Below are 20,716 nucleotides of genomic sequence, written 5' to 3'. Positions count from 1 at the left end.
ATGTCTGTGTGAGGGTGTCAGAAGCCCTAGAACTGGAGTCACAGTTGTGAGTCACCATGTGGATGTTGGGAATTGAACCTGAGCCCTTTGGGAAGAGAGGCAGTGCTCTTAACCACTGAGCCATTTCGTCAGCCCTGGTTCCCAAAGCCTTTGAGAGCTCTCTGCTTCACCACCATTGTCTATTTTACAGTAATAATCCAATACTCTTCAAAAGAAGAGTAGCTAAAGGCAAAATCAACCAAAGGCAACTCCTAATGACTCAAAAGAACCCCAAATGGCTCAAAAGATCCCAAAGGCAAGTAGGAAGGCAAAAGCTGATCAGGGAGAGACTTACCAAGGGTCAGATTTTCTGAGAATCCAAAAAAAAAAATCCAAACTCATTTTCCTGCTTCATTGGGTAGAGGGAAGCAGCGGCTAATACCACTGCAGTGGAAAGAGTAAATGACTCCAGCGAATCTAGAAACTTCCAATTTTCCTTTCCTCTCTACCTAGGGTCAGTTCAATATGAGTGGCAAATACCCCCAAATTATCCCCTCATGAATGCCGTTTTGTTACACAGGGGTTTCACAACCTATGCCCCAAGTCAGGTCCAGCCACCCATCCGCAATAAGCCAATTAAAAGTTGGAAGCAGGTCAGGCATGGTGTCAACCAACACTCAGGGAGGTAAGAGCAGGAGGCTCTCTGTGAATTTGAGGCCAGCCTGGTCTACATAGCTCATTCCAGACCAGTCAGGACTACACAGAGACCTTATCCCCAAAGTCACTCCCACACACAGTGGAAAACAGTAAAAGGAGATTTATTCAATGTGACCACACTGGGAAGATGGACTAATCTCTCAAGTCTGTCTTTGGACTCCTGAAACGAGATCAAAGTTTAACCAGGGAGCCAAGGATTCGCACATCTAAGCAGTCCACGTCAAGGTGTGGCCCCGCCCACCACTGATCCATCATTAGCTGTCTTCATGTTTCCTGTAAGATGGTCCCACCAGTTGTCTTTCTGAGAGACAAGTTCCCCTTCTGGCTGCTGTCCTTTAGAATGAGATTCCTAGCGGAGATGACCATTTTAGCGGGTCCATTGTTTCAACAGTCTGGTAATCAGATTGAGAGACACAGTGTCTCTTTCCTTGGAATAGTTTCATTTCTGCCAGAGCCATTTTAGGTTCAGTCTTCAGTACCACCAAAAGTAAAATAGTATAGCTAAGATTTGTCAAATGTCCAAACTCAGCTGCGAGAAGGCTCCATCCACCTCTTTCCTTGCTTCCTGTTAGAATGAACCCCTAATAAAGCTGGAATTACACCAACCTATAAATTCTGCTCAAAAGAATACTTTTTGTACTAAAAATTAGTGTTTCCAAAATGAGAGTTATAGTATAGAACTAACAGGGCTAAAAGGAAATAGGGCTTAACAAAGGGGCCACTGTCCTCAGGCCCCAAAGCATCCCTGACCCAAAGAATTACAGAGTTAAAAGGAAAGTCTAATTCTTCCATTACAGGAATAGTGGAATTGACCTTCTCTGTGTTCAACAATCAAGGCTTAAGGATCAAAGTAAAAAAAAAAAGATAAAAAGGTTCTAAATAAATAAATAATAATAAAAGGCTAATATTTTGGCCCTTACTCTCCCTGCTCAGCCAGAGTCCGGAGGACATCAGTACCCCTCCTAAAAGGACCAGCCAACTCAGGGAAGTCATTATTTTCGAGAAAATGGGATAAAAATAAAAGGGGGAATCTGCTTATTAATAAAACCCTGGTTGCTTGAAGCCAGACCCAGTGGCTTGTATGGGAAACCTTTTTTTGAGATTTGTTTTATTTATTGGGAAGAAAAGATGACCCAGTAGCTAAGAGTGCTCTTGCGAAGGACCCACCATCCATATGGTGGTTCACAACCATCTATAACTCCAGTTCTAAGGGATCCAGTGACTACTTCTGACTTCTAAGAATACCAGAAATGTAACACAGTATACAAACTTACATGTAGGCAAAGCACTCATACACATAAATAATTATTAAGGTGCTGGGAACCAAATTCAGGTCCTCTGTAAGCATTATTGAGGGCTAGTAACCCCTGAGCCATCTCTCTAGTCCCTGACTGGATATGACTTAAACACCACCTAACCCTAACAGATCCTTGGTGCTTTACCCTAACTGGCCAGGATCAGGAAGGGCAAATGGTGCTATAAAATCTACCCACCAATGATGACCCATGGACACAAGGCCAGGAAATTTAGCTGTTAGAAAAGTACCCCATTTCCTCTTGGGGTGCAGTTCTCTCTGAAAATGTCCCCGCTGTGTTTCTATGGTGTATATTCCTGTTCACCTTCCTTTCAGACAGGATCTCACATGGCCCAGGCTGCTTGTTTTGTTGCTGTTGCTTTTCAAGACACGATTTTCTCTGTGTAGACCAGGCTGACCTCAAAATCAGAGATCCAACTGCCTCTGCCTCCCGAGGGCTGGGATTAAAGGTGTGCGCCACCACCGCTCGGTTGTCCTGGCTGATCTTAGACTTGTTGTGTAGTCAAGGAATGCTGGGAGTACAGTTTTTGTGCCAACAAGCGCAGTTTAAACAGTGCTGGGAATCAAATTCAGGGCTTCATGCATACCCGACAAGCAACCACCAATTGAGCTATATCCCTAACGTGATATAAAAGGTTTTGCTTTTGTTTCTGTTTTGTTTTGCCACAGGGCTTCACTATGTAACCTGGGCTGGCCTGGAACTCACAAGGAGCCATCTGCCTCCACCTCCACTGTCATTAAAGGTGTGTGCTACCCGGAAGCTGCTGGTTCTGAGTAATACCATCATGGATCACAAGTAGGACGAGGGCTGCTCAGCAACCAGGCCCTGTGTGGACTGGTGTCCTCCATATACCCCTCAGGCTCACAATGGCTCTTGAGTCTCTTCTGGTATCCTCCTCACCGTGTTTTCCTTTGAAGCCTCCCACCTGGAGCACTACAGAGAACACTCTGGGAGGGACGGAGGAGGGAGGCCCTTCGCAAAAAGCAGGAGAACTGGACCAAGAAGGGGCTCTGTTGGTATGAGACCCAAGATGCCACCTTCTTTGCCCTCCCTTTCCTGATCTTTGCCTTCCCATTGGCTTTTGTCTTTGGCTTTCAACTTTAATTGCCAGAGCAAGAAACCTGCCTTTCTTGACCTCTGACTATTGATCTTGGGTTGAATTGACTACTTTTAGTGGTGTTCTCTTGGAGCTCCTTGTACCCCACCTCCAGCTTGGTCGGTGATCAACACATACATGCCTCTCCTATAGTCCAGAAAAAGAAGCTGGCCAAGAAAGAGGCCCCAGGATGACTCCTGAAAATCAGAAATTTAAGTGCTTTTCATGGGCTCCTGGGAATCTACTTGTTTCTAGAAGTTGCCTTCCTGATCTCAACTTCCAGAACACTTGCTTTGCTTTTATCCAGAAGCCCCAAGCAAAGATCTGTCACCGTCCACACATTTGTACCATGGGGTGCTTCCTCTGTAACCTTTGAATGGTGCAAAACCAAAACGACTGATTGCTGCCAAAAGAGCAACCTGTGGGGCTTGCATGGAACCTGTCTTTCTGTGTTTCCCCAAGCCACTGGTGAGACACAATGGCCCAGCAGATGCTGGGGACGTCGCTCAGTGGTAGAATGCTGGCATGCCAAAGTCACAGGCTTAGTCCCTAGCTTTGCTGTCTTTCTGTGTCCCCCTTCTATGCCAAGAAAGAAGTTTGTGAAAGACTGACATTTTTCTCAGGTCTGTTCCACACCACTTTTGTCACATGGGATCGAGAAAAAAAATGAAGCTCTTGAGTGTTCCTGTGTCCATATTTATCTGGGGTGTGACCTTGGGCGGGGTAATAATTTACCCTGGGGTGAATATGTGGGTGTGTGCTACCAGCTTGGTGTAAAAGGGTTTTGAAACACATTTTTATATTTATCTTATGTGTGGGGGTGTATCACCTGCATATATGTCTGGGCACCACGTGCTCCTCTAGTGCCTATGGAGATCAGAAGAGAGTATATATCGAAGAGGTTACAGGACTCCCTGGATCTGGGAACCAAATGCAACTCCTCTGCAAGAGCTGTAGGTGCCCTTAATTGCTGAGCCCTGTCTCCAGTCCTCAGTATAACAGCTTTAATAATGAGGGCTAGTGAGTTAGCTCAGCCAGTAAAGGCACCTCCCACCAAGCCTGACTACCAGAATTCAAGCCCTAGGTCCAATTCCTGGAAGCTGTCCTCCAGCCTCCACACTAACACCATGGACCAAGAATCAACACGAAACACACATAAAATAAAATTTGTGAAAGTTTATACTTGCTGAGTGGAGGCAGCTGCGGCCTGTGCACCTTTAATCCCAACAGGAGGCAGAGGCAGGTGGGTCTCTGACTTCAAGGCCAGCCTTGTTTACAGCTTGAATTCCAGGACAGCCAGGGCCACACAGTGAAATCCTGTCTCAAAAACACCAAAAATAAAGTAAAAAGTTAAAAAAAATAAAGTAAAAAGTTTGTACTTTTTATACACAGTGGGGGCTGGAGTCAGTATTCAGAACTGCATAAAAAACCAGGCATGGTTGTACAAGACCGCAATCCTTGAACTCTGAAAGTTGACCCAAGAGAATCAGGAATTCAGTCATCTCAGCTACATAGCAAATCTGAGGCCAGTGTAGACCACACTGTGTATGAAACGGTCACACATACTTTCCCCATAACAAACTGGGCTCTTTGAACTTGTTATTAGTTTTTTGAAAAGTGTGTGTTCTCTGCTACCCTTTTTCACACGGTTTTTTAAACAGTTATCTCGGGCCACCCTTATCACAAGGCCAGACCGTTCAAATCAGGAATGCAGCAGCTCCTGGGAGAACAGCCCACTCCTCCAGTACCAAAACGTTGTGCAGAGAAAACATCTTTCAAGATTGGACATAGAGTCGAACAACTGTAATCCTTGCGCTCAGGAGGCAGAGGCAGGAGGATCATTGCAAGTTCTAGGAAAGCCCAATATCTGAGGTAAGTTCCATGTTACCAGGGCTACATGGCAAGACCCTGTCTCAAAAAAAAAAAAGAAAGAAAAGAAAAGAAAAGAAAAGAAAGAAAGAAAGAAAGGGAAAAAAGAAGGGTACCCATAGCTAATGAAAAACAAGTAGACCCCCAACCTTCTAGTAAACCCTGAACTAGAAAAAAGAGGGTGTTTGGCGTGGTGACACAGGCCTGAATCTCCAACAGGAAGGAGGGTGTGGCAAGAAGATTTTCAGTTCAGAGCCAGCCTGGACTGTGTAAAGAGATCTGTCTCAAAAAAATAAAAAATTAAAAAAAGAAGAAGAAGGGGAAAATGTGTCAATTATCCCTCTAATCCCAACACTTGGGAGTACCGGGCAGGACTGAGTTCGTGGTTATCAAGGGCATAGGGAGTTCCAGCTACACTTGGGCTACAATGCTATCTTGTTGGGGTGGCGTAAAAGACAGACTCTTTGTTTACGGAACTGGCCTAGTTCTCACTCAGCGCTGCTCCCTCTCCATTCCTGTTTCCCCAAGCTGTGCCCCCTGCCTTGTGAAATTCATATTTGCTTGAAGTGCCCCTTTCTCTGGCTCCACTTCATTCTAATTGCCATTAAGTTGAAAGGACACCCCGGCCCCGTGCCTAGTAACAGCTATTTTAATGTATTTTTTTTGTACTTTTCTAGTTTAGAAAATGTTTTGGAACCTTGTATGGTGGACCATAACTTTAATCCCAGCTCTTGGGAGGCAGAGGCAGGCAGATCTCTGGGTTAGAGGCCAGCCTGGTCTACAGAGTGAGTTCCAGGACAGCTGTGCTGTTACACAGAAACCCTGTCTTGAAAAACAAAAAAAAGGAAGGAAGGAAGAAAAATGTTTTGGAAAATGAATTGTACTAACTTGCTATAAAAGGTGATTTGTGTCAGGTATAGTGGGTGGGGTAGACCTCTAATTCTAGCATCTGGGAAGTGCAGGCAAAAGCATCAGGAGTTCAAAGCCAGCCTTGGCTGAAGAGCAAATTTCAAGTCTGTCTGTGTTACGAGACCTTGTCTCAAAACAGAAAAGTGACTTAGACTAGACAGACAATGGTAATACAAAAAACGTCTCTGTCTATCTTTTGTCTTACTTCTTTCTTGATCTTAATGGTAGTCCCTCTTGAAAACACTTCAATGTAAGGATGGAAGAACTCCGGTTCCCAAAGTTATTTCTAGCTAAGAAGTTTTGACTAACAGACATATCCCTAATTTGAAATTCTTTCAATGATGTCTCTTTCTCAATTTTTATTCTTGCCTGAATGGTGACACTGGAAGACGACCTTTTGAGAGCGGGACAGGATTGAGATTGTCAAGTGTCAAGCGGTATTGGTATTACATTCTGTACTTCTTCACTTGGTAATTTAGCAAAGATTGGAGGTAGGGAATAGAGGAGGCTCATGATACAAAAATGCATATTGAAAATAAAGACCTGGGGCTAAAGAAATGGCTCAGTGGTTAAGGCACTTACTTGCTACTTTAGTGGAAAACCAAAGTTCAGGTGCCAGCATCCACATCAGGTGGCTCACAACTGGCTGTAATTCCAGTATTAGGGGATTCAACACCCTCTTCTAGCCCCTGTATGCACAGGGTACACATACATACATACATACATACATACATACATGCATACACACACACATACACACACACAAATTTAAAAATCTAAAATAAATAAAATACCCAGAATTATCAGGGTCAGAGCTTAGGCCCAGGCAGCCCAAAAAACCAGGTTCAGTCCACCATCTTCAATGTGTCAAAGAGGGACAAGGTGATTTATTCAAAATGGCCACGTTGGTAAAAGAATAAAGCAGTCTAGCGACCTTATCTCCTCTTCATCCTCTATCCCCAAGTCTTCTACCCACCCCCAAGTCTGTTTTCCAGGGTCCTGAAAGGTTTGGGTTTAAACAGAATGCAGGAGTATACATAACTAAGCAGTTCTGGTCAAAGGTGTGGTACTGCCCACCACGGACACATGACTGACTTACTGACTATCTTGGCGCTAGTCTGTCTGGCAAGGTGAGTTGATAAGCTGTCAGAATTACGTGAATCTCTTTCCAGGAGACAAACTCCACCTTTAGCTGGCACTAGAGTTCTAGCCTTTTCCTTCTAGAGAGCATCCTGGGAAAATTGTAGTTTCTTGGACTCTATTTTCTCAATAGCCTGCCAGTAGAAGGAAGGGCACAAACGTCTCTCCTTAGGATATCTCAGGTCTTGCCAGGCTAATTATAGTCAAAGTATGGTGCTTGCATATACCTATGGCCCCAGTGCTTGGGAGACTGTGCTTGAGGCCATCCTGAACTCCATTGAGATCTTGTCTCAAAATAATAATAGTGATAACCATAATGGCTTCTCTTCAGTGTCTTTGCTTTTTACAGAAATAACTGTTTCAAAAAATACACAGAAGCAAAGGGAAGAAAGTTTGGTTACTGCACAGAATTAATGTTGATATGTTAACATATAATTTCTGTTTTGCTTTTAGTGTTGAGGCTTGAACCTCAACAATTCTAAGCCACAGCTCTCACTGAGCTACAACCCGTACTCCTCCTAGTTTTGTGTACGCATGCTCATTCTTTTGGTTTTCCGAGACAGGGTTTCTCTGTGTAACAGCACTGGTTGTCCTGAAACTCGTTCTGTAGACCAGGCTGGACTCAAACACACTGAAATCCACTGCCTCTGCCTCCAAGTGCTGGGATTAAAGGTGTGTGACACCACCACCTAGCTCATGTTCATTCCTAATTTTGTAAAAAAATCTGAAATGAAGTCGTCCTCTACTTACTACTTGTAACCAGGTAGTTTCATTGTTTTATTTTTCTTAAAAAAAACCTACATATTTATTTGTGTAATTTATATTAAAAATTAGAAATGAGCTCAAAGATGGAAGAATCTGGGCTGAGAGATGGCTCAGCAGTTAAGAGTACTGGCTACTCTTCCAGAGGACCTAGGTTCTTTTCCTAGCACCCATATGGTGGCTCACAACCACCTGTAACCCCAGTTCCAGGAGATACAATGTCTTCTTCTGGCATTTGAAGATACCAGAAATACGTGCAAAACACCTGTACACATAACATAAAAATAAATCTAAAATAATCCTTTAAATAAAGTAGAGTCAGGCAAGGCGGCACACACCTTTAATCATAGCAGAGGGGGACACAGGGGCAGGCTGATTTCTGTGAATTCAAAGCTCGCCTAATCCACAGAGAAAGTTCCAGGCCAGCCAGAGCTACATAGTGAAATCTTGTCTCAACAACAAAAGAAAACAAAACTTAGAAAAAGGAAGAATTCAAGAGCTATAAGAACCATTGGTGACTGTATATAGGGTTGGTTAGCTTTGACCTGACAGCAAAGAGAAGTATTCTGTTAGAAAAGATGAAAACAAACAGTGTAGACCCTGGGAAGAATACAAAGACAAATAGAACATTCATGTATCAGTTACTTTATTCATTGCTATGGCCATTTTAAATAAGATTTATTTTCATGTATATGAGTGCTTTGCCTGTGTATGTAACACGTGGTGCCTACAAAGGTGAGACATAGGCATCAGATCCCCTGGAAGGGGGGTTACAGTTGTTTGTGAGCCCCTGTGTGGGTGTTGGGGATTGAACCCAGGTCCCCACATTTTTTTTTGTTTTAAACAAAATTTTATATATTCAAGGCTGCTCTCAAACTCACCATGTAGCTAAAAATGACCTCAAACTTCTGATACTCCTGCGTTCAACCTGAGTACAGAGATTACATTTGCCACTCCGGAGGTCCTTCTCTGTGTTATTTTCTTTATCATTAAATAATGACAACAAATACTACATTTAATTGGCTGTTGCAAACCAGCCACTCTACTGGGCTGTAAGGCATTAGACATACTCAACCTTCCCTTCCCAGCCTCTAATGACCTTCATTCTAGTCCTTCTTTTTTTTTTTTTTTTGGTTTTTCGAGACAGGGTTTCTCTGTGGCTTTTGGAGCCTGTCCTGGAACTAGCTCTGTAGACCAGGCTGGTCTCGAACTCACAGAGATCCGCCTGCCTCTGCCTCCTGAGTGCTGGGATTAAAGGCGTGCGCCACCATCGCCCGGCTCATTCTAGTCCTTCTATGTAATCAACTTTTTCCCCTTCTAAGAAACCATCAGTACTTGGTGTTTAAAGAAGTGGATATGCTAATCACCCCAATTCAACCATCGTGCATTATGTGCGTGTATCAAATGACCGTGCTGTGCCATAAATATATATAATCGTTACGTCCCGATTAAAAATAATTCTTGAGATAATAACCAACAGTTTTACTCTGGTGTCAAACACATGACTCCTTAGTCAGGTTTTGGTTGCTACTTTCTGTACCACTCCTCCAGTGAACTCCAGTCTCAAAGAGACCCAGATAGCCTTAGTGCTATGGCTTGAGTCAAACAGAGGCTCCAGAACCTCAAAAGATGCCAGGAGGGAGAGGGAACCGTCAAGGAATGATTCCAGGAAGAGAGGACATTGGCATGGGTCTCAAATGGAAGCCTGACAGAGAAGTCGCTTCAACCCCACCCCCGCCCGCACTGGGCTCCCCCAAGCCTAGCCTGGCCCCCGCTGATTCCCTTATCTACGCCTTCCCAGCTGCCTCCCTGCTGGCTGAACTGTGGCCACAGACTTCTGGGCCTGCACCCCCTCCACAGGGATGGGGGAGGGAATGGGGTGAGGCCTGGCCTCAGAGGCACCCTACTCCCCACCCTTCATTTCCTTTACTGAGCCCTTTGTCACCTCCAGGGATGTGCGCTGAGCACCACACCATTTTATGGGACATGCCTCTAGCCTTCCCCTCCCAATGAGGCTTCCCCACAGACTTCACCCCAGCCTCAACCTTGGCAAATAACAATACTAAATAATGATGAGAATGATTGTTTACGTAGCATACAGTTTGTGGAGTGCCAGGCAGGCGCCATGCAGACTACTGACATTTGGTGTGGGGAAAGGAAAGTCTACAACCATAAGCATTTTCCAGGAGAGGCAACTAAAGCCCAGAGGATGACTTGCCCAGAAATTAGGCAGTCAGTCAGTGTGAGAGTTGAGACGAGTACCAGAGGCCTTAGAAAGTGTCATTTTTGTGTCCCCACTGCAGTCTGGCAGGCAAGAGTGGTGATATACCACAAAGACTGCAATAGAATTATCCAGGAAAAGTACTTAGCACAGTACATGTGTTCTGCCAACCAATGCTGCTGCTCCTGGTGGTCTGTTTATTGCTATGTTCCTGCTGGTAAAAGTTCTAGCTGAATCGGGTGCTGGGGATATAGCGGTTGGCTAAGCACATGCCCAGCGTATGAAAGGCCCTCAGTTATATTCCCAGCATAGAATGGGGGTGAGAACTGGAGGTTGTTCTTAGAACTGGAATGGATAATAATTAGTTTTAAGGCTGTGGGTATGGTTTAGTTGCAAAGCTCTTGCCTAACATGAGAGATGCATTAGGCTCCATCCCTAGCACTACAAAAATAATAGTCGGCTGGCAGTTGTAGAGCACGCCTTTAATCCCAGCATTCAGGAGGCAAAGGCAGGCGGATCTCTGTGAGTTCGAGACCAGCCTGATCTACAAGAGCTAGTTCCAGGATAGGCTCCAAAAAAACCACAGAGAAACCCTGTCTCAAAAAACAAAAAAACAAAACAAAACAAAACAAAAAAAAAAACCCAAAAGATAGATAAATAAATAAATAAATAAATCTTAGATTAGAATTAAAATAGTGGGGCTGGAGAGATGGTTCAGCAATTAAGAGCACAGACTGCTCTTCCAGAGGACCCAGGTTCAATTTTCAGCACCTACATGACAGCTCACAATTGTCTATAACTCCAAGATCTGATGCCCACACTCAGACATACATGCAGGCAAAACACCAATGCATATAAAATAAAAAGAACTAGATTATAAAACAAGAATTAACATACTGTTAGCCAACCCCTGCTATTAGTAGTAAAACCAGCATTAAAGTGCCTATCAATTTAGAGTTAGTATCAGTGTTCCTATTGGCGCTGCAGCTAGAATCCACAGCAGAGCTAGTCGTGAAGGGAGCGAGCGGGACTAGCACTTGCATACAATAAGCACCCAGGAGACAAATCTCTACTTGGAGATTGCAGAGTCACATAAGTACCCAATAAAAAAATGGAATATTTGATATGTTGAGAACTCAGATTAAAGACAATTGGATCACTTCACATTCAAATTCATTTATTATCCCCTATATGGAAGTAGTTATCATGGTTACCCCATTACAGATGAGGGCACGGTGACTCATGAATAACTAACGCTGTCTAGGTCTCCCATCTAGTAGCTGGTTGGGTTGGAAGAGAATGATGGGCTAGCCCCAGGTCCAGACTCTGTGGCCTTCCTTGGTAAACAAGGGTTCCCCAAAGGAAAGGGACACACAGCAGTTTAACACAAGCCTGCCATTTTTAAAGCCTATGGGGACAATGGCTTTCAGAGAAACACAACAAGAAGATCAGCTCCTCTGGAACAGGCTGGTAGGCAGGCTAAACTGACCCTACTGACTCATTTGGCTTTGTCCTTGTCTTTCCCCTTGATGGGTCTCAGTCTCCCCAAGTGAGAAATTTCTAGGGCTATGACAGAAAGTCATATGAGAATCCAAATGCAGTGCCTAGTGTGAGTGTGTGTGTGTGTGTGTGTGTGTGTGTGCGCGTGCGCGATGATTTTTATGCAGACACGGTGCTCAGAATCTACTGACAGAGGTTTGTGTGGGTGTGAGGCACTAGTGGAGCGAGACAAGAAGATAGGGTGGACTGTAAGCATCCAGTGACCAGGGCTGGAGAGCTGGCCCCTCAGCGCAAGCTGACAGCAGAGCCACAGGTCACACCAGCCACATCCTCACACCAATGCCACCAACATGGGGCATATCCTAGATAAGTTCCCCCTGGGGGTCATACTCTCAGACTCTGGCACTGTGCATCTCTCTCCAACATTATTTTTTACTTCCCCCTTCCTTTCTCTGTCTATGCCCTTGGCCCCTGCCATTTCCAGGTTTTTCCTTCATTTGCCTCCTGTCCAGCTCTGCCCCATCTTGTCTCTTTGACTCTCCCTACATGTTTAACATCTCAGGCTCTCTGAATCTCTCTAGGTGCCCCTTGCCTCCTTCCACTTCTCTGTCTCTTTCCTTTATTTACGGCTGTCCGTCTGTCTCTTCTTTGCCATCTCCTGTATATCTCTGTTCCTGCCTCTGCCTCTCTCTCACTTACTATCCGTCCCATTGGTCATCTTATCCCAATCCTCGGGGACTCACAAAGGAGTCCACTCTAGGTGTCCCCTCAGTTTCCCGCCTCTAACGTATGGCGGGCAACAAGTTGAGGCACAGTCCCTGTGTGCATCCCCCACCCTGCCCCCCAACCCCAAGACAGCCTGTTACTGCGGCACCAACAGCCACAGTCGCCTCCATCTGATAAGACTTATCTGCTGCCCCAGAGCAGGCCAGAGCTGGCGTAAGCCCCAAGCACAAGCCCCAGACACTAAAGAAGTATACCTCCGCTCCGCTGCTCCTAGTCTAGTCTCCGAGGCTGGTCTATAAAGGTGGCTCACAGGTTCTAGTTGAAACACTCCCAGATCTCTATAAACCTCATTCTTCTCACCTGCAAAATGGGTACAGCTATACCACTCCTCTCCCAGAATCCAGGAGGGCTCACACACAATACAGGTCCAGTTCACACATAGCCTGGCACAGAGTAGGGGCTTTGCTAGTGGTGCGTGAAACTTATATTTAATATTGCCATGTATCTTGACTAGAGCTCACTTGACTAGACACTGGACTCCATAGAAGTCAAAGGCGAACTAGATCCAACAATCTACAGGATAGACAGGAAGGGTGGAGGGAGTACCAGTGCCTAAGAGGTCCCCCACAAGTAGGCGGCACACCCCCTCCCCGGCACCGCCCCACCCACTCGGGCACCAGCCACTCCCTGGGGAGGAAAGAGGAGGGAGAAGGTAGGTGGGTGGGAGGGAGGGTGGGCTGGCAAGAGGGAGGGAGGAAGGGAGCCTCAAAGGCCAAGGCCAGTGAGGACACCCCTTGGGATCTCTGAGCTCCACCACATCACTAAGGTGGCTGAACCCTCGCATCAACCATCCCAGGTCAGTCTCAATTCCCAAAGAGCCTCCAACAAGGCAACCCCAGCCTGCTGCCCAAGCCTGCTCCAGGCTTTCTGACCCACATCTTGTCCCTAAAATGTGGGTCATCCCCGAATTCTTCCACAGCTCCCCAGACTTCTGCTTTCAGCCTCCATCTCTCCCCACAAACCCTTCTTCTGTCTGCCCCAACTTGGCCCCATTCCTTTTAAGATGCCTATGTCCTCTAACCCCTTAGCGCTCTCCTCCTCCTCCCAGGCCTACCATCCATAGATATTACCTCGCAAAAAAACAAAAAACTATGCCTTCATCCCCCATGCTCTTATCTCTGTCCCAAATTGTATTTCCACTAATTGAAACTTGTCTCTGCCTCTCGATCTCCTGAAGAAGAAAAACATTCACTTTGGCTTCCCTAGGTCTCCCATTTCTACTCCCAAGTGAATACTTCTGTTTCTACCCACGTCTTTCTGGCTAACGGCACCTGTCTCTGATCTGTCTAACCCTAGCTTTAACCCCCATCTTTGCCTTTCAGACCCTATGCCTGCTCCCTGGGTCTTCTCTCTGGCCTCCCAAATGGCCTCCTTCCCCTACTTCTTGGCCAAAATGCATTCGTTACTTTAGACACTAAGTTTGCTCTCCCCCAAATCTATTCTGTCACAGTGACCCTTGTGGCTGTCTTCTATAAGCTCTAAGGTCTAACTGCTCGCTGAATCCCACTCTTTCCGCACCTTTTCTACTCCGAGTCCCTGTTGGCTTCTCCCACTCTTTCTGTGTTCCCAGACTTCATCTAGACACCAGCCACAGTCCGGTCTGCCCTCTCTCTCCTAAACCTAACAGCTGCCCAGGAAAAGACCTTGCCTCTCTCCCATTTTACCATGACCAGCAGAACCTCTCTCTCCTTTACACTACATTTCTAACTTTGCAAACTTCACCCCTGATTCCCTAACCCCATGTTTCCCTAATCCAGCTTTGAACCCAAAATGTGTGTCTGAACTTTTAAGCTCGGCTCTACTTCTCAAACTCATGATTTCCTTTCCTAAACTCCATAGCCATACCCAAACTTCTGACTTCAACTCCACATTGGAGTCTGAAACTCTCCCTCGAGCCCCAAAGTACTACATCTGCTCCCCAGATCCTGCCTCAGTGCCTTTGGCCCCAAGGGACCCTTGTTGAGGCCTGGGGAAAGGCTGTTACCTGGGGTGAGGGGCTGGGCCCAGGGAGAGCTGTAGGTGCAGCTTCTGTGTCTCCTGGCTAGGGCAGCACTTTCTCTAGTGAGACAGCTGATAAGGAGCTCTCATATCCCCCAGCCTTGAGATAAACTTTATCTCTTGTCGGGGAGAGTGATAACTGGGGTGGGGGGGTGGGTCCTTGCTACAGGAGGGGTGGGCAGCTCTGAACCCACCAAGGTGAGAGGTCCAGGGGCGGGCAGTGAGGCCAGAGATGGAGGATGGTGACAGAGAAAGAGATCAGGAGATGGAGTGACACAGAGAGGAGGGGCACAAAAAGAACTGGGGAACAAGAGACAGAGACACTGAGAGAAAGACCACTGAGGCATAAAACACATGAAGGTGAAAAAGTTAGACAGAAAGAGTAGCAGTGCCATCAGAAGAGAGGCAGAAGGAGGACCGTGGACAGAAAACAAGAGAGAGGCAGAAACAGAAAGGAGAGAAGGAAAAATGAAGGGAGAGCGAGTCGTGGAGAGTCAGAAACAATCGTAGAGGAAGCAGAGGGAGGGAAGGTAAACTGGTAGTCAAGAGGGAGAAGAGACACTGTCCAAAAAAAATGTGGGAATTCTGAGGTCAAGGTGATGGTGGACACAATTATGAGCTGTCTTATCCCCAGCAAGGTCCCCAACCCTGGGGTCAGCCCTTGCTGATCTACCGAGTGGGTAGGGAAGGTAGTCTTGTCCTCAGTCTGTGTCCCACTTCTCCCTACAGGGGCAGGGGCAGGGGCAGGCTCTGCAACTCCTTTACAAGCTGTGTGTAGTAAGGCGCGCCCGTAGTGAGCTGTGGGAATAGTGCCCTGTGAGCTGTGGGGACAGTTCAAGGTCAGAGAAAGAAATGGGAGGAATAGGCACTGGGAGGCAAAGAGATTCAGACTTGGAAAGACTGAAGAGACAGTAAGCAGTATGAGTATAGGAGAAAGCAATAGTAACAGACACAGAAGGCAAGTTGAGAAAGGTACAAAGACAAAGAAATTAAAAGATATTCGATATGGTCATACATGGATGGATAAAAGAAGGGCAGGACACACAAATTCATAAAAGCATAGAAAGGGGGGCAAGATACACCCTAGATGGTTGGGGAGACAATTCAGTGAATAAATTATTTGCTGCATAAGTGTGAGGACCTGAGTTCAAATCCCCAGAATCCATGCTGATGCAGTAGCATGCACATCAATAGCCCCAGCATACTTATGGGGAAATGGGAGGTGGAGGAGAATCTCGGGAAACTCACAGGCCTCTCCTGGTGTATGCACGCAGTAGAAAAATAGGAAGGGCGCCTGTCTTTAAAAAAGGTGGAAAGTGAGGACCGACACCCATGTTTTCTGTCCTTCCCATATGTGTGTTCATGTACCCGCCCCCCACTACATAAACACAAAGATAAAATCTTTTTTTTTCAAAGGTCCATCCTAGAAGCATAGCAAGATGTAGGGAAAACACAGTCAGCCCTGAAAGGAAATGGAGGGAGAAACCCAGGGAGCCAGAGAGTTAAAGAGATAGACATACAATATAAGACAGAGGCAACGGGTCACCACCCAGCTCTTAGTGTACCACCTCCACTATAGCAGATGGGGAAACTGAGGTCGAGCAAGAGTGGTGAGACTTAAAGGTTCCTGAAACAGACCCTTTCCCCCAGAGGGAGGATACCAGGGTGGGAACACCTCCCACCTGTCACTCTCCTCAGAGGAAGCCAGTAGCTTTGGGGTGATTTCAAAAGTTGGGCGGGGATGGCAGAGATAAGAAGTGTGGAGGCAGGGGTACTGACCCCTCATAGAGCAGGGAGGAACTAATGGGGCCCTCTGTCTACAGACACAACTGAGGTGGGGGAGGGGTTAAAGCCGGAAACCACGGGTTTCTGAGAAAGTCAGATGGCGAGATACAACAGATAGGATGAAGTTGGGGAGCACAGAAGGGTGAACCCCAAGGTCCTGAAGGAGCTGTCAAGGGGTCCAAGGGACCTTGGTTGCACACTTTGCCTCCACAGAAGAAGAAAGGAAGGAGAAGAGAGAATAAAAAGAAGAAATAGAAGGATGGGAGAAAAGAGAGAAGAGAAAGCTCACGGGAGGAGGAGAAAGAGGAAGGTTGGAAGGTAGAGAGCAGAGTAAAAGAGAAGGAAGGAAGGAGGAGATATAGAAAGAGGAAGAGAAACATGGCACATGAGACAGGGAACAAGGAAGGGAGAAAGGAATGAGACAGATGACAGTGGAAACAGGAAGGGGGAAGACAAAAGAGGGAAGAGAGAAGACATGGAGGTGAGAGAGAGGAGGAGGGATGGGAATAAGAGGAAGAGGAAAGGGTAGGAAGATGAGCAGTTGAGGATGGACGGAAGAAAGACAAGGGAGGCAGTAAGAAGAAATGAGGAAGTGCTCAAAGGAAGGAAGATGGGTAGGAAGTGAAGATGGAAAGCGAGACAGGAGAGAGAAAGGCCTGAGAAGGGAGGAAGCAAAGAGGAAGCGAATCTGAGTGGTGAAAAGGAGAAACAGACCTAGGTGACGACTTGGAGAAAAAGGATTTCTGTGTCTGACAACCCTTCTTGTCCTCACAGGTTAAACCCCAGTTTCCCCATGGATTTTCCTGGCCTAGGGGCCCTGGGAGCCTCAGAACCCCTGCCACAGTTTGTGGATTCTGCCCTGGTATCACCACCAGATTCAGGAGGGTTCTTCTCCTCAGGGCCTGAGGGTTTGGATGCAGCAGCTTCCTCCACTTCCCCAAGCGCAGGCACAGCTGCAGCCACTGCGCTGGCCTACTACAGGGACACGGAGGCCTACAGACATTCCCCAGGTAACTGCTGGGTAGTTGCCTTGGCACTGGCTGAGGACTGGTAGGATTGCCACAGAGACCATTCTACTCTTCTACCATTCAGTTCACAATTCTACTAGGGGGTCATCTTGGAAATAGAAGCCGTGTGTATGAATGTACTGACCCCTTCCCCCTACGACAGTAGTACTCCTTTCTGTGTGCCCTACTGGAGGGACACTTTAAGAGGCAAGGTTGGCAGTATGTGTTAGCTCTCTTTGGTGACAGTAGTCATTGCAATCCCAGACAGAAAGGGAAGGACGGTGTTGTCATTGCTACAGTGACCAGAGGGACTTAGAACCCAGGAGTTATCCAGGAAACTATTGTGGCTGCGTGGTGGAGGTGCACACTCTCAGCACTTGGGAGGCAGAGGCAGGCAGATCTCTGTAAGTTCGAGACCAGCCTGGTCTACAAGAGCTGGTTCCAGGACAGGCTCCAAAGCTACAGAGAAACCCTGTCTTGAAAAAAACATAAACAAACAAACAAATTGTTGTGGGAAGATTGGAAACCTAGCTGCCATGTTGGGACTGATGGACACCATAACATTGATTACCCTTAGGTTTAATGCTCTCCTTCTCCCCCCTCCACCCTGTACCCCTCCAACAGTCTTTCAGGTGTACCCGCTTCTCAACTGTATGGAGGGAATTCCAGGAGGCTCACCTTATGCTAGCTGGGCCTACAGCAAGACGGGGCTGTACCCTGCTTCAACTGTGTGCCCCAGCCACAAGGATGGCCCTCCTCAGGCCCTGGAAGACCCTGAAGGGAAAAGCAGCACCACCTTCTTGGAAACCTTGAAGACAGAGCGACTGAGTCCAGACCTCCTGACCCTGGGGACTGCATTGCCGGCATCGCTGCCTGTCAACAGCAGTGCTTATGCAGGACCTGACTTTCCTGGTCCTTTCTTTTCTCCCACGGGGAGCCCTCTCAGTTCTGCAGCCTATTCTTCCCCCAAGTTTCACGGAAGCCTCCCCTTGGCCCCTTGTGGTGAGGCTCTCAAAAAGGACAGGGAGGATGAGTTGGGCTAGGTAGCTCAAGGCAAAGTTAAGCTGAGTTAATGCTTAACTTTTTTCTCTGTTCACCCACCAGAGGCCAGAGAGTGTGTGAACTGTGGAGCAACAGCCACTCCACTGTGGCGAAGGGACAGAACAGGCCACTACCTGTGCAACGCCTGCGGTCTGTATCACAAGATGAATGGCCAGAACCGGCCTCTCATCCATCCCAAGAAGCGATTGGTAAGACCAGGGGTTAGCCTGACTTATGCAGATGAGTTCCAGCCCAGGACAAGAGGCCATATTCTTCCCTCCTACAGGAACCCCTGCCCAACTCATGTTTGTCTCCAACACATCGTATACTTGCCCTCACCCTCATCCTTTCCCCATGGGGACACACCCATCCCTTTCCTATGCAGGAGCCCTACTCTGATCTAGAACTCTCATCCTTTACCTACCCTTTGAGGCTTCAAACAGAAACCCTGTTCTCAAATTTGTGTGAAAAACTTCACCACATCCATAAGTGGGCTTATTGCTTATGGTTCACATTGTAATCTCCTTGGATGCCTTCTTACAGAAGGCAGGACATCACTGAACTGGGCAAAAGGATTTTGTTTTCTGCACTGGGGATGGAGTCCCAGGCCTCATGCATGCTAGGCAGGTACTCTACCATAAGATTACACCCCCAGCTCCGAGATTTCTATAGCTTCCCAAGAAATTCTTTGTTTTGCTTTGCTTTTTTTTTGTTTTTTGTTTTTCGCTTGAAATGGGGCTTTGTTATGTCATCCTGGCTGGCCTGGAACTATGTACACCGGACTGGTTTTGACTTTGTCACGATCCTCTTTCCTGTTTCCTGAGGGCCAGGAATGTAGGTATGAGTCACCACACCTGGCTTCTTTCAAAAGATTCAGATATGTGGCCAAAGTTGAAAACCAGAGACAGAAGGAGTCTCACACAGATTAAAATAAAATAAAGTCCTTGGCAGACAGTGGTAGAGGAGGCAGAAGCAGGAGTTCTGTGAGATCAAGGCCAGGCTGGTCTATAGAGCTAGATCCAGAATAGCCAGGACTACACAAAGAAACCCTGTCTCGAAAAAAAACAAAATAACAATAATATTAAAATTAAGTAATTTCCTTATCCTTGATAGGAAAACTTGGATTCAGTGGGACTCACATGCCTTCGGGAGTGGGACTCCCACCCCTTTTCTCAGGCCCCAACTTCTACTTTCCCAGAGCTCTAATCTACATCCTTTTGTCCCTCAGATTGTCAGCAAACGGGCAGGCACTCAGTGTACTAACTGCCAAACGACCACCACAACCCTCTGGCGCAGAAATGCCAGTGGAGATCCCGTGTGCAATGCCTGTGGCCTCTACTACAAGCTACACCAGGTGACAACTCTCCTTCATGGTGCTTGCCGTCCTTCCTCCACGGTGGTGTCCCCACACACCTTGAACTCCCTCTCCTACCCAGAGTCTTCCTCCTTTGCCCTCCCTTCCGCTTCTCTCAGCTTTCTCTTCTCGCGATTTCTTTCTCTATTCGCTTCTCCTCACGCTTAGCCACTCTTCCCATCTCAGGCCTCCTTTCTGTCCTTCCCCTCTCTCCCCTTTCTCTTCTTGCCACCTCCACTACCTTTCCCTCCCATGCACTAAGTCTTGGGTACCTCTTGTCAGTCTAGGAGGATATTCCAAGTTCAGGGCCTCACGGCCACATGTTTCTCTACACCAGCGGCATTGAGTACATCGCCCTAGTCATTGAATTAATTCCGTATTCTTAAAACAGTGGGGTTGAGAGGATGTCCCTAGCCCAAAGATATACACACAAAGGGCTGGAGCTGGCAACCCTGTGGTCTCCCTTTCTCCAGGTAAACCGACCATTGACCATGCGGAAGGATGGAATTCAGACTAGGAACCGCAAGGCCTCTGGAAAAGGGAAAAAGAAGCGGGGTTCAAGTCTGGGAGGAGCAGGAGCAGCTGAAGGGCCAGCTGGTGGCTTCATGGTGGTAGCTGGTGGCAGTAGTGGTGGGAATTGTGGGGAGGTGGCCTCAGGCTTGACACTGGGCACTACAGGTACTGCCCATCTCTACCAGGGCCTGGGACCTGTGGTGCTATCAGGACCTGTCAGTCATCTTATGCCTTTCTCTGGACCTCTGCTGGGATCGCCCGCAGCCTCTTTCCCCACAGGTCCTGTGCCACCTACCACCAGTACCACTGTGGTGGCTCCCCTCAGTTCTTGAAGGTACACAAAATGGCCTAAGCCTTGTGGCAGAGAAGGTGTCCCCTCTTTTTTTATTTTTATTTTTATTTTTGAGACAGGATCTCTGTAGCCCAGGCTGACTATGACAAATTCCTGATTCTCCTGCCTCTACCTCCCAAGCACTGGGATTATAGGCATGTATTGCCATGTCTGACATTTTTTTCCTGTTTTTTTGTTTTGTTTTGTTTTGTATTGAGACAGGGTCTCACTCTGTAGCCCAGGTGGCTTTGAATTCCCTATGTAGTCTGGGATAGACTCAAACTTGACATCCTCCTGCCTCAGTTCCTGCGAGCTGGGATTCCAGGCATCTGCCTCCATGCCCATTTCTTCCTCCTCTTAGAGCCCAACCCAACAGGCTGCAGACATCACCT

At 47.0% G+C, this 20,716-nt stretch overlaps 1 protein-coding gene across 1 annotated transcript; it reads left to right on the top strand.

Annotated features, from left to right (window-relative positions):
- The first annotated feature begins 13,057 nt into the window (after window positions 1–13,057).
- On the top strand, window positions 13,058–20,325 carry LOC121442684 (erythroid transcription factor-like). The gene is made up of 6 exons (XM_041644295.1): window positions 13,058–13,091; window positions 16,853–17,088; window positions 17,710–18,087; window positions 18,190–18,335; window positions 19,355–19,480; window positions 19,954–20,325. Exons 2-6 carry the CDS (start codon window positions 16,872–16,874, stop codon window positions 20,323–20,325), a joined length of 1,239 nt encoding a protein of 412 aa, XP_041500229.1. The 5' UTR covers window positions 13,058–13,091; window positions 16,853–16,871.
- Window positions 20,326–20,716: the final 391 nt, after the last annotated feature.

This window comes from Microtus oregoni, unplaced genomic scaffold (genome assembly GCF_018167655.1).
Source record: "Microtus oregoni isolate MIOR12 unplaced genomic scaffold, Mior012 000092F_ref0000046, whole genome shotgun sequence".
Taxonomy (NCBI): Eukaryota; Metazoa; Chordata; class Mammalia; order Rodentia; family Cricetidae; genus Microtus; species Microtus oregoni.
This window is presented reverse-complemented; position numbering and strand designations above follow the sequence as displayed.

What these genes read in the sequence shown, in the direction of transcription:
- LOC121442684 (XM_041644295.1), top strand. Translation starts at nt 16,872, where the DNA reads ATGGATTTTCCTGGCCTAGGGGCCCTGGGAGCCTCAGAACCCCTGCCA. An exon ending in GGCCTACAGACATTCCCCAG is followed by an intron (nt 17,089 to 17,709) that starts GTAACTGCTGGG and finishes CCCCTCCAACAG; the next exon opens with TCTTTCAGGTGTACCCGCTT. An exon ending in TCTACTACAAGCTACACCAG is followed by an intron (nt 19,481 to 19,953) that starts GTGACAACTCTC and finishes CCCTTTCTCCAG; the next exon opens with GTAAACCGACCATTGACCAT.